General features: G+C 37.6%; 1 protein-coding gene across 12 annotated transcripts; it reads left to right on the top strand.

The window, feature by feature from the left end:
* Nucleotides 1-654: 654 nt before the first annotated feature.
* On the top strand, nucleotides 655-20,785 carry dtna (dystrobrevin, alpha). 12 transcript variants are annotated; one of them, XM_010783380.1, is made up of 24 exons: nucleotides 655-931; nucleotides 4,879-4,946; nucleotides 5,529-5,609; nucleotides 5,698-5,911; nucleotides 6,221-6,306; nucleotides 6,810-6,964; nucleotides 7,061-7,166; nucleotides 7,609-7,775; nucleotides 7,929-8,053; nucleotides 8,758-8,766; nucleotides 9,086-9,169; nucleotides 9,388-9,456; nucleotides 11,061-11,156; nucleotides 12,637-12,718; nucleotides 13,038-13,132; nucleotides 15,094-15,207; nucleotides 15,387-15,483; nucleotides 16,564-16,587; nucleotides 17,431-17,590; nucleotides 17,677-17,766; nucleotides 17,848-17,944; nucleotides 18,596-18,713; nucleotides 18,842-18,880; nucleotides 19,717-20,785. In XM_010783380.1, exons 2-23 carry the CDS (start codon nucleotides 4,880-4,882, stop codon nucleotides 18,857-18,859), a joined length of 2,154 nt encoding a protein of 717 aa, XP_010781682.1. In that variant the 5' UTR covers nucleotides 655-931; nucleotide 4,879; the 3' UTR covers nucleotides 18,860-18,880; nucleotides 19,717-20,785. The 12 variants fall into 12 exon arrangements, with proteins under 12 accessions (XP_010781682.1, XP_010781683.1, XP_010781680.1 ...); XM_010783381.1 differs by lacking the exon at nucleotides 655-931 and adding an exon at nucleotides 2,409-2,457 and having other exon boundaries at nucleotides 9,406-9,456; XM_010783378.1 differs by lacking the exon at nucleotides 655-931 and adding an exon at nucleotides 2,409-2,457.
* The last annotated feature ends 1,168 nt before the right edge of the window (nucleotides 20,786-21,953 follow it).

Genomic DNA, 21,953 nt, shown 5'->3' with positions numbered 1-21,953 from the left:
GAAGGTTATTGAAGTTTGTTGTAGTGTTTTCTGTGTTGCACTTAGTGGACAGTCCCTGCAAACTTGTCTTTCCTCCGGTTGCAGATAGAGAGCAATGTAAGATGTCAGTCTCGGAGGACTTATTAATGAAAAGTAGTTTGTTGCTCGTTGTCTACCTTACTTCTTGTCAGGAGACTTTGTTGTATTTTAACAACAAGTTTAAGAGTTATGGAATCGTCAAGAGCTAATCCGTCAAAAATAACTACCTTTTAACCAAATTGATCTACAAAAACGAACCCTTTAACAAGGATACAATGTCCTTTTATTTATTTTGTATTATGATTTGTGGATGCAAAACCTCTGATTCTTTTATTTATACATTTGTGTTCAGTGTTTTACAATCGAGAGAATTACGAGAAAGATGTGTCTTCAAGTAACATCTCAAAATAGGATTAGTAGTAGATGCAATTCGTCTGATGAATGTTGTTTCCATTTACAAAGATTGATTTATTTTATGTTGATGACGTCATTTCCCCAAAGCTACAAACCACTATTAAACCGAATGGACGCATCTTTGTATGACCTCAATGTCAGTCGTACGTTAACTATCTATCTGTTGTTTAATAACGAATGCCTTATTTTAAAAAATGTAAATAAAACTTAAACAATTTGCAGGTGCACACTGACGCAAATGTAGAGATTCCGCATTACGTCATCGCCAGGCCACACACTGGAGGCAAGTGCTGCCTCTGTTCTCCTCAACCAGTACGCTACCCGAAAATGTCCACAACACAAGCTTTTGCAGGAGAGCGGCACCAGATCTGCCGCTTCGTGCAGTGATGCAGCACCCTACACCAAAGAAACCCTGATCGCTCTGCACCTACACGACCGGCTGTCGGATCCCTGGATGGAAAACAGTGATGTTGCATGACATGCCTCGAAATAAATGGTGGTAAGTCGTGTGCAAGTGCGCTGTTGCAGCTGCTATGGAGTACTGCGACCTTAACCTACTTTGTCCCACTGGGGGAATTAGTTACCCCGATCAAGTATCAGCGATAACAAATGGGGATGTGCGAGGTTAGAAACATCAGAAAAGGGTTCGTGTATGCTGGCAGATATTTGTGAAACAATGGGACCTTTGTGTCGCGAACACACAGGTGTCTCTGGAGTGAAATGTGATGTCTGAGCTGAGTAGGTAGCCTACTATAATGTGCCTGTTGCCTTTATCGCTGTCCTTTTAGCTGTGGACTGTAATGCTTTGGTGAAATTTAAAAGACTTTCCTAATGTCAAGAGGGCAACTGGACACTTTTCTATTCCCAGGCTTACATCTCTTTTCAAGCTTGTGATTGAAATGCAAATGTAACTCCATCCCATCACACATTTGCACAAGAAAACCTTCCATTAAATCTTTGATTGGAATATTTTTGAAACTTTAAAGAAGTAACATAGTTTTAGTTTGTGCAGAGAAAACTCTAGTAAACAAAATCACAGCAGAACCAGCAAACCGTAAATCTGTACTCTCATTCAACGTCAGGATCCTACAGTTTTGGCCTTTTTGAAGCTGAAACCATGGTGATCATCAGCAGGGGACAGAGAGCAGAGGGCCCTCCTGCAGATATATCCCATGCTGGTACCAGATAGGAGGAGAAAGCAGTTTTACCTATACCTTCACAGTATTTACTACAACACTAAAGCACAACATGTCTGTGCTGAGCTCTAACTGATTAACCTTAAGTCAATGGCACAGGTCTTTCATTCCCGTCAGGGGATGGGATTCGGATGCCAGTGTAGTTTTTAGTATCATGATGTAAAAATAACTCCAATCAGTGCTAACAGCTGCGATGTACCGAGCCGGCCAAACACAGATTGCTCTATAACTCAACTAAGTGCTAGTTTTGGAAATGTTGCATGGCAATATGTTCCCAGTGTATCAAGGAAGATATAAATTAACAGCACTGTCCACTATGTTTTATTGCACTGCTACAGAAATAGACTCCTTATATAAATAACTGACTAATAAGGCAGTTCTGCAGTTGAATATTCATCCCACAGAAGTTTGTGAAGCATTTAAAAGGTTGTTTTGGCAGTGCTCGGCCATACCAGTCTCAATGTTTATGGTATGCGATGATTTGTTCTTTTATGGGCAGTTATTTCCTAAAGCTGCCAATGTGACGGTGCCACAGAGAGAGAGTGATGTGAGCTGGGCACAAGCCAGGAATGAGGTTTGGGGTCTGCAACTAGAGAGCCAGTAAAGCCGTACAAGAATGTGGAGCCTTCTCATTTGTAGTTAAAGATAGAGACAGGACAAGCTGTATCCTAGCTGGTAGTTTCTAATTTCAGATATCTTCAGTCGTCCATTTGGGCTTCTTTTGTGGTAATGTTTCCTTGTTAGAAAAGAGTTCTTGTCGTGTATGATTGTTTCTAACTTTCAAGCTTAGGTGTAGGAAAAGGAATACGAAGATGGTGCTTTATGAAAGGTATGTTGATGATCTTACTCCCCCTCAACACCGTACACTATGTGTTGGCTGTGCTGGTTTAATATCTGCTGTTGCAATAGATTGTATCCATCTCAGTTATTTCTGAGACTGAAAACAGAGCCCAGAAGGTCACATATCTGGCACTCAGGATGTGTTTTGCTTGTGATGTGCAAAGAATATCAATGCTAATCCATGCAATAGTATATATTTGTACACATTCTCTCACTAATGAACAGGCTTTTAAATGTATTACTTTAAAGATGACATTTATGCATGCTGTTAGCAGTGGCCTGGTAATACATTGAGGTACTTGTACTTTACTTAAGTATTTTCACATTACGCTATACTTTATACTTTTACTCCACTACATTTAGTAGGCAAATGTTGTACTTTTTACTCCACTACATTTATTTTACATATTTAGTTATTAGTTACTCTGCAGATTTAGGTGATGTGAAATTCAAATCGACACTCATTATTATATGATTATAAGTTAAGCTAATAAACACATAAATGCACCAAAAATGTTAATAAAATAATTATAAAATATATTTTGCCTAAAATGTCTAAGCATAACAAGTCATTTTACTTTTGGTACTTAACGTATTTATTTTATGATAATACTTGTACTTAAGTACAATTTTTAATGCAAGACTTTTACTTGTAACAGAGTATTTTTACACTGTAGTATTGTTACTTTTACTTAAATAAATAATCTGAGTACTTCTTCTACCTCAGTCAGTTATTGCTTTGTATAAATCTAACACAACCTTTTATCTAATTCAGACAATTTAAATTATTTTATTGATGTTTTGCTATTTCTTGTCATAATGATTATGTGGTTAATATTTGCCATTGTTTCTGCAATGCTGTGAGATGATCTCCTCAAACACAGCACTTTATTCGGTAATTCCAGGTCAATTTATAAGCTTAATCTTTTCCCTCTTAAAGTGGATTTCAGAGATTCCTATAGCTCCATAATTGACTGCCTATACTGACTGAACCAGGGGGGGGGAGTTTGCTGCTGCTGCTTGCTTTTTAACTCTAGGGGAATTCTAATTTCCACACCATGGGTTTCTTCAGCATAATATTTGGGTATACCAATTAATGTCATGTAAGTAATTTGAAATACGACGCCTGCATGATCGACTTTGCAGAAAGAGTGTTTTTGAAACCACTCGCCCAATAAGTGCCACTGTGCTCTCTCATCCCACCGCGCATTTATTGCACAAAAGATATTTACGAGTAAAAAAACTCTTTCAACTTTGTGTGTGTGTGTGTGTGTGTGTGTGTGTGTGTGTGTGTGTGTGTGTGTGTGTGTGTGTGTGTGGTGACTAGTACTATGTTTTTTTACGGACGGAGTTGCTGGGATCTTTGCTGCCATGGCAACAAACCACATGACTAGGTGTATTAGATTGCCTTGGACAGTGTGCAGCGAGGCATGGTGTGAGCTCTCTCTCTGCTGCTCTGCCCCTTTGAAAGTCTTGTCCTTGTCTTACTTAAGTCTTTTCAGTATAGCCGCCCACCCTCCCTTACATGCATGTAAGCACTGTAGTGTGCTACATTCAATTTGCAAATGTTCTTTTTAAAAGAAACTGAAAAAGAGAGGTTCATTTGTATTATCCACGGCCGGATAAAGCTAAAATGGGGTCCTAGGGTTAAAATGTGTTGTAGACCCCTGTTGTCCCACCATTTGGAATTTAATAGTTTGTGTTAAGTTATTTAATTAGGGATGAAATTCACAATGCAAGCACAATATATCTTAAACAGAAATAATGTACATTTAAAGTGAAACGACAAGATCTAGCTGTGACTTGTGAAATGGGCCTCATTTTATAACAGTACTTCTACTAGGTTAACCAAGTGGTGAGTGCTTTATAGATTCATTATGTACATGAGTTTCACAAATGTTGTTTTTTTTCAAATGTTTGTGGTTGCAATTTTACTATTGTACAGCACAAAGTCAAAAGTCAACACTGTACTTTCTGTACATTTAATTGAACCCCTATTTGCAGATGTACAGCATACAGTATACTCGGGAGTTTACGGATATTTCATTTTTACATACATCAACACTGCCTGTAGACAAATATATTTGTAATGTCAGCTACATATAGTAGGCCTTCATTAATCCTTATATCTATAATACAGCATCTTCACAAAACAGCTGAGTAAAAGAAGACATATTTTCATAATTGTATCCAGACTTTCAGTAAGACACAGCAGTTTGTTATTTACATATAATTAAAACACAGGATTTCCTATATTCCCTCACTAATGCTTCTGAAAATAAATGTTTGCAGTTAATTTAAACATAATTAAGCTTAAAGCATTAGGATGTGCATATTCAGTGATTTATGCCTTAATGTGAACTGTTTCTGTGTATGAATTCTCTGACATCAGTTTCTCTCCTCTGGTCAGAATGACTGAAGACATCGGGGGGAGCGGTGACAACATGGCAGATCGAAGGCAACTGTTTGTGGAGATGAGTGAGTGCTCAGGGCCACGGCTCCGCCTGATCTATGTTTGTCTGCTGTCTGCTCTTTTCACTCACCGATCATAAACATGGCAAATTCTTGTCTGTAACTTTCAAATATTATAAGGATCAAGTGCCAACACTCGTGTCAACCGGATTGATTTAAACCCTGACAGAGACACACCCTGTATGACCTCATGCTCTCTCCCATTTACACAGTGTGTAGAGGCTCACTGCTATGGAGACCCAAGATGGTCAATATCAGGTCAATAAGATATAGGGAAGTAAAATAAAGTGAGGATTGCAGACATAATATAACCATGAAATTGTAAAATATATGATCAATACGATATTTATTTTATTCTATTTTTTTTCATATTGCCATGTTTCCTAGTGAGACCATGTCCCAGTTTCTTACTACATACTTAAATCACAAATGAGAAAAAGTAATGAAAGTCAATTTGCAGATAAAAATATAATGTATTTGTGTGCTGTGAGAAACAATGCATTGCACACAGTGAGAACTTTGCCACAATGTCTATGCACTATCATTGACATTTCCGATGTCATTTAATGATGAGTAATCTTTCCTCAGGGGCTCAAGATTTGGACTCCATACGATTATCGACATACAGAACAGCCTGCAAGCTCAGATTCGTGCAGAAGAAATGCAATTGTGAGTATGATGCATTGAACCTTTAACCTCATCACTTTGCACAAAATCCTCTGCATCCAAATATTTATATTCGTTTTCCCTGTTTCAGTGCATTTGGTTGACATTTGGAACATCATCGAGGCTTTCCGAGAGAATGGCATCAACAACATGGACCTCAGCGCTGACCTCTCAGTGGCTCGTCTAGAAGTCGTACTGTCTACAATTTTTTACCAGCTGAACAAACGCATGCCCACCACCCACCAGATTAATGTGGAGTACTCCATCAGCCTGCTGCTCAACTTCCTGCTGGCATCGTATGACCCGTGAGTAACGCGTCACGTGATGTCTGCGACTGGTTGTGTACTTTCTCGTCTGAGGGTTTTGACGTGAGCTAATGTAGTGTGAAATGTGTCTCTGAAGTGTCTACCAAAGTGGAGTAAAAACACAGACTGTCTACTTTCATAATGTCACAACATGTTTGTGTATATTCTCAAAGCCAATTAAAAAATTGTTCAGACGATGTCATTTAATTGCCTTTTAAGGTTGATATGATTATGGGCCGTGACAGCTTTTTTTTTTTTTTTTTAAAAGAACCTCTGACCATTATGTAAAATGTATTTGCTCTTTTTCAGGGAGGGCCATGGCAAGATATCTGTATTTGTTGTGAAGATGGCCGTAGCAACCATCTGTGGAGGGAAAATCCTGGATAAATTAAGATGTGAGCAAACAAAACCATCTTTATTTCACTTGTAATTGTGAAAAATGTAATTTTAAAATCACCCATTTTATCTGTGATAAATCAGCTTATTTTCTTCTTACAGTTTCCATGTACAGTAAGCTTTGGATTTTCTAATGCAAACGTATTAGTTTCTGTATTTTCTATATCTCTGCCTGCTTAGCCACTTGCTCATAAAGGAAGGAGCCGTACTGGCCTAGCTCTTCATGGCTGGTAGAAGTCATTATTCATTATCTGAAGGATAAGGTTTATTACATAATCTACACAATCTGTGGGTGTAGTCGCAATGGCTCGTGAAGGGAAAAAAAGGAGGACTATGTTGCTGATGTATTATAACAATTGATTTGAATAACTGCTTGTCTTTGATTTGTTTTCACAAATAAGTGGGATAATTGTATTGTGTTATGCTGTAATTAGCCGACTGTGGAGGCAACTGCCAATTAGTTTGATTCATTTGTGTAATGTCTCCGTGCGTTTTGTCCCAGATATTTTTTCCCAGATTTCGGATGCTGCTGGAATAATGGTGCACTCACAGTTTGACCAATTTCTGAGGGAGGTGCTCAAATTACCCATGGCGGTTTTTGAGGGACCTTCTTTTGGTTACACTGAACAAGCTGCAAGAACATGCTTTCCACAGGAGGTGAGGGTTCATTAACCACAGAGTGCATCTGTGATTGTTTTATTATTGACGTTGTGGGGGATTTTTCCTGACGAATCATCTCCCTCTCCTCTGCAGAAAAAGGTCTCCCTCAATACATTCCTCGATACGTTGATGTCAGACCCGCCCCCTCAGTGTCTGGTGTGGTTACCTCTCATGCATCGGCTCGCCAACGTGGAGAACGGTAAAAATATACACACCAAAATATTTATAAATGTGAAGCTAACACCTGGGGAGGATGTACAGTTCATCATAGCATCCTAATCTTGAGTCAGTATACACAAGCAGTCATGCATCCAGTGAAGATGACCTATAGGGACCTTACACCCTCTTCATGACTGAGAGTGTGATGCACTTATGGTCACAAGCCACCTCCATTTGAGGGGTCGAAACACAGTCAACATTTATACAACATTCTGGCATCCTGATCTATGTGTATTTAGTAAACATGTAATTATCGTTGCCTTCAAGCCAGACTGAATTGCACATCTGTCCTTTAAAATTATTGCAAATTAATCCCTCCTTCTCTTTGCCATGTGCAACATATCTGTGGGTTTAAACTCACATCTGTCTGTGTGAATGTGTGTGTCCATCTGTGTGTGTGACCCCGCCTCTCCTCCCTGCAGTCTTTCACCCGGTCGAGTGCTCCTACTGCCGTACTGAGAGTATGATGGGCTTCCGCTACCGCTGCCAGCAATGTCATAATTACCAGCTCTGTCAGGACTGCTTCTGGAGGGGGCATGCCAGCGGTTCCCATAGCAACCAGCATCAAATGAAGGAGTATACGTCATGGGTAAGGGATGGGATGAGGAGAGGGGCGGGCTGAGGGAGGTGTGTCTGCACTGGACCAGTCATTGTGGCGGGTTTTTTTCCCCGTTCAGCTTCACCACAATGTAAAGATGCAGGTGGCAGTGTTGCCGTAATGTGTTTTTTCTGTTTCTCCCAGAAATCCCCTGCTAAGAAGTTATCCCATGCCCTCAGTAAGTCACTGAGCTGTGCATCCAGCAGAGAGCCTCTTCACCCCATGTTTCCAGAAATGCCAGAAAAACCTCTCAACCTCCATCATATTGTGTAAGTTGATCTGCTTTTCCTGACTTCTCTATCTGAGGGTTTCAAATGTTTGCTTTCCTCCCTCAGCTGATAATTATCTTGTAGCTGCCTCGAAGTCTGAAGTGATTCCAGTCAATCTCTTGGGTCAACTGATCAATGAGGCTTAATTATAGCCCAGGGGATGGCTGTGAACTGCAACACTGCTGCTACCTTTCCCTTGACTTGACTGATGCGTTATAAATAATGAAACGACAGACTACACAAGCACACACTTTGTGCTATAGAAGGAGGGTATAAGGATTTGTACAGTAATGCTCCTTCTGGGGGAAAAAAACAACCCACCTTCCGTATTTATCTGTTTGTTTTTTTATCTTCAAATTGAAGGTAGTTGCCTTATTTTACAACCCTTAAACAGCCAAAATGATTCAGATTATTGAACTGAATGTTGGTTTGAGATCCTGAACAATACACGTACACATAATAAATATTGAAACATTCTAAATTGAATTAGAACACATAATTGTGTCCGAGATATAGCTATTCAAGATATTTATATTCTGAAAAATCAAAAAGACAAAAAATAGCAGTAAAATTAACAGAACATACATTTTGTTTCTTGTCTGTTTTGGTAAATGAGTGGAATTTGTAGTTGTAGTGTCTTTGCAATGATGGGCTGATTGTAATGAATCATTTTTATTATTTTTCTTGTTCTGCACTTTCCTCAGAGATACTTGGTGAGTTTGCTTTGATTATTTAACATGTCACTAAATGTGTCTTTGTACTTTATTGTGAGCGTAGATGTTAGTCCTTTGTTCTGTCTTCATCATATATAGTATATTGTGTAGTTCCATCAGCCCTAGCAAACTCAAAGTCCCTGGTTTTCTGTTTGTCGATTTATGGATTAATTCCTCCATTCACTGCATGTTCTCATTGTTTACCACTCCCTTCATAATTTATTATATCCTTATGTCTGACAGCGGGTCATCTATCAAAATAGAAATGTAGAGATTATAAAATGTAAAGAAATCAACTCATTTTCTGATTTCTGTCCAGGCCACCGAGACCATTGAACATCACCAGTGACTACTCATTCTCCAACTCCATGCCTACATCAGGGAACCCTTACTCCACCAAAAAGTGAGTACAGCCCCAACAACGGATGTCCTGGATTTGAAAGAAAATCTTTTCAATTTACCACGCTCCCTAAAGGCCCCATTCCCTGTAGACTCTGTGACCCACACTGTCTTTACTTATTTCCTTTATTTTCCATTGTGTGTCTGTACATTTGTATATCCTCATGCCCCCTCTTCTTCTTTGTGGTTCCTTGTGCTAAATGTAAATGGCTTAACTTACAGCAAGAGTAACTGTGTTAGGCAAAAAATACCTTTGACTGAGGCCGCTCCACATCTGTTTAGAGGGAGAGGGTAAGTAACACAGGTGTGCATCAAGAATGCCTTTGTAGCTCAAATGCATGTGTGAACTAATATAGGTCATAATCATAGGTCATAAACGTGAGTGCTGCTTATCCTCCTTAAGGAACCAGTTTTCTTGTATAGGGTTGTATACATTGTTTTAATTGAGGGGCTTTTTCCAAAGAGGAAATCAAGGATGAAGCACGCATCATAAAAATCATTGGCAATTAGTTTGAAGAGTCTGTTAGTAATTCCTTCACACAGGAATGGGAAATACTAACTGCCAGTTTCAAATATAAGCCGCTTTCAACGTTTCCCTTAATCTCCTCTAGACACCTTAGCATTTTAAACTGTTTAATTTCTCAGGCTCGATGTTTATGATGTATTTGTTTGGGATTAATGTAATGGTTGTATTTTGGAAGGTAAAAGTATCAGGATTTTTCTCTTAGCCAACACTACTTTCATTCATTACTCAGGCTTTTAGAAAAACCTACAGATGTGATGAGTGAAGGTGGTTCTTTACGTTATGCTTGATTTTTTTACTCTCTGCAGTGACACAAAAAAAAACAGGGCTTTCAGAGATTTTTTGTAATACAATGACTGAGAATACCTTTTTACATTCCCAAACTTTATGGCAAGACTTTAGACTTTAGGCCGCTGGATTATAGAGTCTACAGATTTAATATTGTACTTATACAATAAAGCAGCTTTGATAGACACATTTAAGAAATAACATTAAAACACAGATTGATGAAGAAATATCTAAATATAGTAATGGTTTATGCCCACGATGTTCGTTATGTAGACCTTCTGTTAAAGTTGCGGTAGCCAATATTTATATATCAACAATGGATTGAATGACTATGTGTTGTGTGAAAGGGGTTGCTCATAGTAGCTTGAGGCCATCATGATGAGATTATGCTTTAGGTGGTATTTTTTATTTATTTAATTAGCTGTTTTGCTAGTATATGAGCTTGGCTAGCTACAATTTGAAATACTTAAGAGCTAAGATTAAAGAAGCAAATAAATAACTAAAACATGTTTTACAAGAAAGCATGCAATTACTTATATTCATATTTTTTCCTCTGGATGTATTCACTATGCATTTCTTTACTATTGCTGCTTTTTTAAGACATGTTGTGGTCATAGCTCGCATTGACCCTGAATATTGTCAGTAGAAATGGTTGCTTTTGTAGTTTGTGATGCAGGTGGAATGCCTCTATAAATATTGGAGCATCATCAAAAAGAATGTGCATGCATGACATATCTCGGTTGGCAGATTGTTTGGCTTACAAATAATGACTTAAATAGTTTTAATAACAGAGCATTGAGTGATTGAAGCTTAGAGAATGTAAACACAGAGCTTGTAGAGTCTTATTTTGCTGGGCATGTCCTTAATCGTGCTCCTAGCCTTCATCACTGCCGTCTCTCCCAAACATAATATGGCCTTGTTTTCTCTCTAGTCACCCATGAATGGCGGCTTTTCAGCCACTCTCCTCCTCTTCTCCTTTGTTGCGTTTTCTACTTTTCTCTCTCTGCTGCCTCTCCCCTCGTCTTTCTATTGTCACCTGTGTAATGTGGTGTTTTATGTTTTTTGAAACCCTGCACTGTTCCAGGTTGAGCTACAACCTCGATGTTGCCGATAGACTTGCAGACGAACATGCTCTGATTGGTCTCTATGTGAAGCTACTTCAAAAGAACCCCAAATCATGGTTAGTTCGGTGTGCCGCTGTGTTTGCCAAACAGCAGTGGAGACCCAGTGCTCTCCTGAATCGCCCGCTTTGCAAACCTTCCCCTTATCTAACCTCTTCTGAGTGTGTTAGAGCCCTAACGCTGCATGTTGTCAGCTTTACAGACTAGTCACCTCGACACTTGACCCTTCGGTTCAGCAGAATTGATAACTGATTTGTATCCAAAATGTCCACCTAGAGATCAGTATTATTTTTGCATTTAATACCAAGGTTAAATTCTTTCTTAAAATACCTTGTAAGTATACACACGACTACACAATGTTTAATATTACACTTTTCTCAATCTTAAAATGTACATGTTGTTGTCTTTGCCTGAAATATGCATAAAAGTTAAAGTCTCATTAAAAAAGTGTTATATTTGCAGCAATTGGAAGGTCATTTTAAAATGTAACGGATCACTTTTAACCCCCTTACAAATGTAACAAGTAATGTACGTTTTTTAATAACTTCGTCAAAGTTATCTTTCTTATTACATTCAATCACTACTCTAACACGTTTAAAGCTCGGCAATAAAGTTTAATATTTGTAAAAACATAACTGTCAAACTTTTATGACATTTTATATATGCAACCACATATTGGATTGGAACAGAGCAACAAAATAAATGTAATGTTTTACATAAAAGATTACGATCGAAAGCAACATATATTCAAATCTAACCCCTTACACCACTTTGTTTGTTGAAATGTATTTATTTTTGTTTTTTGTAATTATATAAGTCCATTATATGTACTGTAACTCTTTACTCCCAACACTCTATATTTTTTCAATAAAATTGTACAGCTCCGCATGTTAAGGGCAGATTAGGTAAATCATTGGTACCAAATACTTTAAACACTTTTAGCATTTGTTTTCCTCAGATTCCTCTTTAATAGGTAATCTTTTAATGTGTTGGTAAAGCTGGTGTATTTTCTTTATTAAAGCAAGACTGATGTGTTTAGATTCATATTTGTACCACTTGGAATATGACATATTCTGTATTCCTTTGTTTTTTGTGTTTGTGTGCAATATTATTCTTATGTGTACTGTATGTGTGTGTTTTTGATTCTACTTGCATTGTCAATTATCACGTTATCTGTATTATATATCAGCCGCTCCCACATATGTTTCTGAGTGCATTTGAGTGCTTTTACTGAGAAACAGTTTCCTTTATCAGCGGTCAGATTGTATAAGGCAAGCAACCCTTCTGTTCTTTAAATACAAATGATTTCTCTAGCTCTATTTTTATGTGATAATCCAACTTCAATCCCGCTTTTGTGGTTGACCATAAGTAGCTTAGCGTGATTACTCAGGCCTCTGCTGTGAAACCTCTGAAGCTCGCCTACCAAACAATTAATCTGACTTTTGATCAAATTAACTTTCTTGGATTTTTCCTGCATAGTTTGTATCGTATCTGTGTAGTAACTGTGTCCTGTTGTGACTCCATTTTCCTCTCGATCAGTTTGCTGGAGAGCAGTAGCTATCATGATGAAGAGCACAGTCTCATCGCCCGCTATGCTGCTAGACTGGCTGCTGATGCTGCGGTAAGATATATATTAATATATAAAATACATTTATTGCTCACAATATCGTGGCATCTTTCATCTGAGTCCTCTGCCAAAAATCTGAGAGGATGGGTTAACGTATGCTGCCACTCCGCCTTCTACCCTTTTATTGCACGATGATAAAGGAGATTTCATGTGATGATCATTTCTAAGAAGACTTGTATGCTGGTTTATGTTCGGATCAGGTCTTGACGGATGGCTGGTGACTTGACTGTTTTATCCCCCCTGTGAGATATGAGATAAGGTAATGGATGAGGTAAAACCAGCTCACATGATGTCTCCTGCTCGGTTCTAACAGGCTCAGCAGCAGAGGATCCCCACAGACCTCCCCTGCTCTCTGGATGCCAACAAACAGCAGAGGCAACTCATCGCTGAGCTCGAGAGCAAAAACAGGTCAGGACGGCTGCTGGGCTGATGCTGTTCACTCCTATTATGTTATCTCCTTCTTTCTCATATTAAATACTGCAAAATCAAGATATTCACAAAAGATTCATGGTCTGACAAAAATTAAATTACCTCACGGTTAATTCAGCACTGAAAACAATCACTATTATTATTAGAAACCTTCATAATTAGCCTTTTTTACACAATTTATTTGATTATTTTTGTCCCATTTGCCCTGCAAACATACAAAAAGAAAGAGGACCACTCTTAGACGCGTTAATAAAATTGGTCTTCACAAAATAAACCCTTTTAACTGGGGAAATGAATATATATCAGCTGTGCTGTCCTGTTTTTCACGCTTACCCTGTTGCTGCTTGTACAACTGAATTTCCCCACGAGGATTAATAAAGGTCCATCTTATCTTATCTTATATAATATGATTTTATTTAAATGTAAAGATAACTGGGAACATGCAAGGCAAGTCAAGGTAATTTATATACATTTGACAATTCATACATGGCAGCAATTCAAAATAGCTTTACATATTGCTTAAAATAGGTACATTTGTGAAATGGTTTGGATATAGAACTCATGCAAAGTCCAAGTATGATTTTGTTCAAAAGGATAAGATGTTATGAGTGGAATAGTGTACTGTAAGTGTAGACTTTTTCCCTACTCCTTTCGGACATGTAATGTTCATTTGTGTCGTTTTTTTATGTTTTTCACAAGAAATTGTATGTGAGAGTGAGAGTGCTATACAGTATATTATCTCCATTTATAATTTATATATTCAATATTATTTACATTACTGTATATCCATTTTGTTTTATATTTATTGTTAAACCTATTTGTTACATGTTAAAAATACATTTAATCTAGGAAAAAAACAAAAGCAGTTAGGAAGACTTACAGTATCATTGAAAGTAAGGGCAAGTTTAAATGACAGCAATAAATAATGGTGAATAATGAAGTGGAGACAAAAGTTCAATTACAGGCAACAGTGAACGAGTATGTAAGTTTTAATGCAGCCATCATTTATATTTTGTATTTAATATAAATACATGATGAATTACTTGGGCACTTGTTTATGGCATCTACTGTGGTGAGGAACACAACGAGAAATATCACCCGACTGAGCCGTCCCCCTCAGCTCCACAGAGCTTTATTGGCTCATGGTCACACCGGCATCGAAGGACCCATGGTTTATGTTGTTGGTAACGTCTTTAATTTTCCTACAAGGCAACATATATGTTGGGCAAAGGTCTAAAGGGTCATTCACCCTGCTTGTTTGGCTTTCCAGGCCAGCATCCTTACTGTTTGAGTTTGCTCTTACTGTTGACTTTGGTGTCACAAGAGAGCTGTTTCTCAGGAAAAAAGTCAATAAAAAACCACTATACTATCCTACATCGAATAGCAGGCAGACAAAGCTACCAATAAGTTTGTGACACAGTGAAGTATTGAGAAGCTAAACAGCCAGATACTTCCTTCAGGAGTAAAAAAGAAACTGCTGAAGAGAGCAAAGCTTTCACAAATCTAGGGACATAAACCAATAGTGCTCTCTCTGCTCTAACAGATGTGATCAAAAGTTGTATTCTCAGCTTGTTTCCGATGCCCCCGAGTGGCCAAAACAAATCACTTACTGCAGATTGTTACATGTCTGATTTGGACAGTACAGTAAGCTGCTTTGTGTTTTTATAACTCTAAACTGTATAACTTTACATCTAATAATGGCAAACTCCACTCTTATAAATACTTTTGAAACCTATCTATTTCAATTCCGAATTTATTTTCATGTAACATTGTAAAAAATTGTAATATTGCATTTATTTTATTTTATTCATCAGAGTTTTTTCTTCCTTATTTTTATTCTCTGGAAGTTGTTCCAAGATTATGTAGCAACGAGCAGCTTCCCAGTTTGTTCAGATGTCTGATTTATAACCTGCTCTTATTTGTGTGTGTGCCTGTCACAGAGACATCCTGCAGGAAATCCAGCGGCTGCGCATTCAGCATGAGGAGGCCTCCCAGCTGCCGCCTGACAGGGGTCAGCAGAACCCCACCCTCCTGACTGAGCTACGACTTCTCAGGTAGCTCTGCCTCCTTTTAATCCTCACGATGCTGTGCGTTTATACAGACACTTTAGCTTAGGCTGCAGCAGAACTAATATTGTAATTAATTTCCTTCAGCAGTCTACAGATGTTCTTACAGATATTTCTGACGCGACAGTATGGTATCATCACGCTGTACAACTTTTTTCCTCTGCTAGGCAACGCAAAGATGAGCTGGAACAAAGAATGTCGACTCTGCAGGAGAGTCGCAGGGAGCTCATGGTGCAGCTGGAGCAGCTAATGATGCTTCTCAAGGTACTACAGACGAGCCTTTCATCTCTCTGACTTCACAGCGCTGTAATACAGAGCGCAGATAAGACGCCTTCATAATTACCAAGCAAACACATATTCTGGTTCTTGTAGGGAGAAATACGTTTGATGATTTTGCTTTTTGGCCAGATTCAGCTCCTTTACAGTTAAGGTTTGCATGTTTATTTAAATGAACACGTGTATCGTAGGTTGTTTTTTATTTGGAGGCAGGTGGAGAGCATATGATGGATGATGGATTCCACTTGTATTACAATTTCTCACAGCTGTGTCGGCTCACTACAGCTAAAGCAAACGCTGCACTTTGCAGATGTCAGCAGTAGCCTAACATGTCCATTAGAGGGCGTACATCTGTACCATAGACTGTACAAGTCAACCTCGGTTGAGGCATATTATGCAATTTTTTTTACAGTCAAAATAAAAACTACAGGACACTCTCATTTATATTTAAAATGTTGAGCTATTTATTCAAGATCTGCTGCTCTGTGTTTTTGTAATTATCAACTACATCATTTAGGCCTGTTAAACTAACCCTTACCGTGTTCAGAAACATGTTTAATCTAGGTGATGTTCTGTGTCAGTCATTCAAGTGATTTGTGAATAACAACAGCCTATAATTCTGTGTTTTGGTCTTTGTTACACGAGCCATCTTTAACATATTCTTTTGTAAATCATGTCACATATGCCCCTGATTAACTATGTTATCCAAGAGTCAATAGTCCAGACAGATGCTTTTAGAAGCAGGATATTGAGTTTAGGATTATGCTCCATCACACCCTGTAAGACGACATGTCTAGCCTTCCTCTAAGGAGGAAATCCTTTGGTGCGATAATGTCTTCTGCAGTCAAGAAGACAGGAGTTTCTCAAAGCCTACATAAACTGCTGACTATACTGGCTTCAGTGGGGAGGATATCAATCTAATTAAGCTAAAAGGATCAATGCTAAGCCACATGAGGAAGCCACATGCTTGTCACGTCTTGGAGGATTACTGATTGGATTTTCTTTGGGAAATACTCAATGCAATATTGTGGTTGTTTCTTTCATGAGCCGTAAAATATTGTTTTTCAGTTGGAGGAGGAACGGCAACAAGCTGTAAGTGTGAAACTGTGAAGCAGAAAGTGGCTGAAACTGGACTTGGATTCAAAATGATTGCATGTTGGGAATAAACTATTTGCTGTTTTGAAAACTTTATTTGAATTTGGAAATGCATGGTGTTGAACAGCAGGCTTTTCTTTTTTTTGTGTCTAACTTTTAAAAAAATAATAATAATTTGCCCTCACAAAAGGGACTTATAGAGATACAAATTATATAGACAATACAAAAAGAAAAGACAAAGAAAGAAAAAATATAGGGAATCCCTTTCCCATGCCATCCCGTCCCCCCCTCTTCCCACCCATCTTGCCATTTCACGGAAAATCCTACCTGATGTTTTTTAGCAATCGTCTGAGTTCATCTATATATTATATATATTATTTATATTATAGCATAACAACTCGTGGTTTGTTCTGTGGGAACAATTGGAAGATTTGAAAGAAGATCTGCTCGTGAAAAGTACTGACGTAACAGAAACTGCATCTTAATGACTACATAACATTTCTAACATGTGTGTAATGTGTTTAACTAATAAAGCTAATGCGTTTTACTTTTAGGACAACTAAGCTTCTCTTACAGTTGAATGTAATGGTTTGTTGCTGTATTTTGGAGTTTTAATAGATTTTTGTTGCTGTGATCTGAACACTTAAGAGGAACATTTTTTTGTTGCATTTCTTGCAAAAGGATTTCTTTGATAAGAAACCTTTTGATTAGGATTGTATGTTACTCTTCTTACAGTCTTAACATAACAGCATGGGTTCCTCTGTTAACAATGCCAGCAGTGTGGCATTAGTTAGCTCTGAAATGACAAATAAATAATCAAATGTCCTCAATGTGTTGCAGACTCAGGGTACCGGCTCTCAACGCTCTTCCCCCAGCCACACCATCAGCCGGTCGATCCCCACCCCGATCCACTCGGACTCCGCCGGCACGACACCGACTCACACACCTCAGGACTCACTCATGGGCGTGGGAGGGGATGTTCAGGAGGCCTTTGCTCAGGGTAACACAGAAAAGCATTCATTTGCATTCATATTTAATGATTTAAGGATGAGTGGAAGCAACACTTTTTACTTTGTTTTTTTAAAGGTCCGAGGAGAAATTTGAGAAACGACCTCCTCATTGCTGCTGATTCCATCACCAACACAATGTCTTCCCTGGTTAAGGAACTCAATTCAGGTACAAAATGAATTTTAAAAAGTTGGGTTTGCTTTTTACATTTTGAGACGACCTCTGTTTTAAAATGTATTTTTCTTACAGAAGGTGGAAGTGAGACTGAGAGCACTGCAGATTCAGACTTTGGACGCAGTGACCTTTTGGCCGCAACCTCTTCAGATCCCTTCACATATAATACAAGGTATTACTGTGGGATGTCTCATCAATGATTCATAACAAGTCATAGTTTTTGTCTTCTACAGTTTAGCTCATCCATTGTTGCTGCTTAATTTCTGAAACTGCTCTGGCACTCTCTGTTGCCAGCTTTGCTTCGTTTCATAGAGACGTGTGATCATTGAGGATATTTAGCAAATGTTGCCACCTTTTAAACTAAACTTAAAATTATTACTCTGCCATCTTGTGCACAAAACTATTTCTTAATTTTGAATTTAATTTAATACTAATATTATAAACACAAGCTTTTAAATCTTCCAACTTCTAAGATTTCATAGGTGCTTGATGTGAATACATGTTTGTGAATTAGTTTTTATCACAATATCTTGTGTATAATGGAAAGATATCAATTTTCTTAAAATCTAGCAAGTACATTTCTTCTTATTGTGTTAATAATATTATTATAACTATATTATAATTTACCTTTCCCAAAAACAGCAGGAAGATATATTGCCTATGGAGAATTGTGTGATTTATATTAATTATACGATATTACCTGTTGGTGTTCAGACTTGAAAATTGTTTTCCTATTGTTGTTGTTTTCTGTCACAATACCTTCAGTTTTCAGGAAGACGTCTGATCTTATGTCTTGTTTTAAAATGTGTGTTATCTGTCACAGTCGTGTCAGCGCAGCAGAGGAGGAGAGTTTTGAGAGCGATCTGGATCAGCTGCTGGAGGACGAGCTCCAGCTGGAGGAGCTGATGAAGCACAGGCAGGAACCAGAGAAATCCTGCATGGTGAGTTTTAGCTTTGCAAGACAAAAATGGTATGAGAAGGTTGCAATATGTGTCTTTTTCAATAATGAAATAGCTCCTTCTCAATACTTCTTCTAACTTGATACGTTTGTTTTGAAATTGTTGTGCAGGTGACGCTGCAGCAGTGACAGTGCTAGCTCAGGTTCCTGGTAAGTATCTAAAATAACCTAATCAAATCAAATGTCTTTACTGTATGTCCTCCTCTGTGAAAAATCTATGGATGTTTTTCCAGATTTACGCATTTTTGTTCTTAGTAATATTTTGCATAGCATTTTTTCCTTGAAAGCCCATAAATAATGATAACATGTAGTTACCAGTACTTTAACATGGTTTGTCCAGGGAAGAGGCCTGACAAAAACATATGGCAATATATTAAAAATGCATATGGATGACAGATTATATTCCCCGAAGATTAAAAGAAATCAATCAGAACCGATTTTACAGTTCGCCATTTTTAAAATGTTCAAATCCTGGGCAATGGACACCTTTCTGGTCATAGGTCTCGACAATAAAGAGATAGCAGACAAAGGATGCATATAGTAATGCCACATCCAACATATTCCTTTTAAACAAAACTATGATTATGTAAAATTAATACACTTTTCATTTCATTCTAAGGTTAAGGCTAGTTTATTTAAATAGCACATTTTCACACACAAAGACAATTCAAAGTGCTTTACATAGGGATTGACACGTAATAATTCAAAACAAAAAGGGATAAAAGAATGGCTGCAGCAAAAAGCGCTAAAGTGCAATGATAAGGCAGCATCACAAAGAAAGGTTTTAAATATTGATTTACAAGAACTCAGGGTGTACCACAGATTTTCAGGCAGTTTGTTCCAGGTTTGCGGCGCATAAAAGTTAAAAGCTGCCTCAGCAAATGTAGTTCTAGCATGTAGCACCAACAATAGTCAACCTTAAAGAAAATATTTGACCCATTTTTTGTATTCACAATGAAATAAAATGTTTTTTGTACGCTTAACAGGAGAGCAATATGAAAAGCAACAATAGTAGAAGACACTGGAGGAGACGACACTGGGCCGACAGGACTGAGCACTGAAGACATGAAGAATTTAAGTGGCTGAATCCAACCATAGAATGCGTTTATGTAAAGAAATATTTTTTAAACAACCACATATTTAAGGTAATACTGTGAGCTGATATAAAGAGATTAGTTAGTGGGCTGTCTATTACACCACAGGTGCCATAAAAACTCATGAATTTGGGGTCTTTTTCTTTCTTTTCTTTTTTGTGAAGTGTTAAGCAAATGTTCAACTCAAATTCTCCTGTTTCTGCAAAACAGTTAATCACATATAAGTGTTTGTCTTCTGATTTAAAAAATAAACCTACGTTGGAGTCGAAGTTATAGTTCAAATGTGCATTATTTTATAAATGTATAACTCCAGATTCAACGAGTAGTCCATAGATTTCTAACTGTTTCTGTCGAGTGTTTTTGGAGCAGGCCAATCTGATAAGTTTGTTTTATTTTTTACATTAGTTATTATAATGCACACATGCCTTAGCTGATTGGATGACCTCTGAAAGGAGCTCATTCAAACCGTCAATGCAGCATGTAGCGAACAACAATGAGGTAAAGCTCATTAAATCTGATGCTGAGAAGGGATTTTATCCAAATAGATGTACACTGTCTACATTTAAACTGTCATTTAAATACAATATCTAGATTGATGTGTTTTAAAATCTTGTTAAAGACACAGAGACTTCGAAATAACTCAAATGTTAAGGTTTACACCGGTGAGGGCTTTGAACAAACTGTGTTTACTATCAACGGTTTATGATTTAATGTTCAATCATTTTCCATTGTTTCATGTTATCGTTGATGCTCTCACAAAAAAACACCTCTGTGTGACTTGCACACCAAACATACACACACTTGTGAGTGTGTGTGAAACTTTACTCAGTCACTTTGGGAAAAGTGGCAAGCCAATCTAAAATCAGAAATGTGTGAAATATATCTAGTTTGATTTTTGAGCAAGTTCATAGCAGTGATTTTGCATGGTGGTGATGCATAATAAAGTGTTGACACAATATCACAATTGTTTCCTATGAACTCCTTTTCTCTTCCTTTTTCCATTCCAGACCGGCACACTTCAATTGGCTTGGTTTGGCAGTGCACATTTATTATCTGTCATAAATGCACTGTTGGCTGCCCTCAACCTATTGTCTATAATTCATCACATAGACCCACCATCTGAGGTAACATAAAAGCAGCCATCCAGCACTGAATCTCACAGCATGTGAATATTAGGAGGGAGGATTTTACTCTCAGGCTCAGGCAATATTATCAGCATGTGAATAACAAATGTGTATCTTTATTCTTAATATCATTACCACTACTACAAGCTACTACCACAAGCCCGTCCTTAGCACATGTAAATACAGTTGTTCTATTTACAAGGTAGACCAACAGTGTCCTTCCCCAGGTATTTGCATAATTTAATATCTACTTCCTTTGTTTATCTCCTCTATGTTGTGTCTAGACTACTGTATCAGTACAGTCAGCAAAGCAGCTATTTAGAGATTCATTTCATACCAAGCCTCTACCAAATATATTTAGTCTTTTATCCAGTGCATTACTGCGCCCTGGTGTTCAAACAGGAGGAATGCAGTTGTGCCAGCACAGCAGCTAAACATCAGAGGAGAACTTGGTGCACTTTTTCCTTGCTTAGAATTTGGATGATCTAAAATAAATAAATAGGAAGCGTACTTTTTAAAAGAAATCTTGAGTTTGCTGTATTAGAAAGGCCCTTAGACTTCATGTGGATTTTTTTAGACAGGAATTTAAAACCAGTTCATACATAATGCCCATATTTAAAAAGAAAAGGACAGTCACAAAAATTAAAATCGCAAAAGGTAGCCAATGCAATACACAAGTTTTGTCTGACAAATAGTCACAAAAACACTCACATGTTCAACTTTAAATCATAAAAAACATAGACAGAGCAGCAAATCTTGACTTTGAAGAAGCTGCAAACAGAGATTAATGTTATTGTCATCACTAATATAATAATATTTATAATATTAATAGATTAATTCTTATTTTTGTATTCTTTGTTAATTGTTGTTATATTTTAATACTTTTGTTTTGGAAGGAAAATATTTCTGAATGATGGTGGATTGAGTCAATCTTGTGTTTAATAAATACTATAATTAGTTGAGAAAATATGTTGGTTTACTTTCATCGTGGAAAGTGATTTGACA

This window comes from Notothenia coriiceps, unplaced genomic scaffold (assembly GCF_000735185.1).
Source record: "Notothenia coriiceps isolate Sejong01 unplaced genomic scaffold, NC01 NC01_scaffold00025094, whole genome shotgun sequence".
Taxonomy (NCBI): Eukaryota; Metazoa; Chordata; class Actinopteri; order Perciformes; family Nototheniidae; genus Notothenia; species Notothenia coriiceps.
The sequence above is the reverse complement of the archived record's forward strand: the minus strand, read 5'-3'. Positions and strand labels throughout refer to the sequence as shown.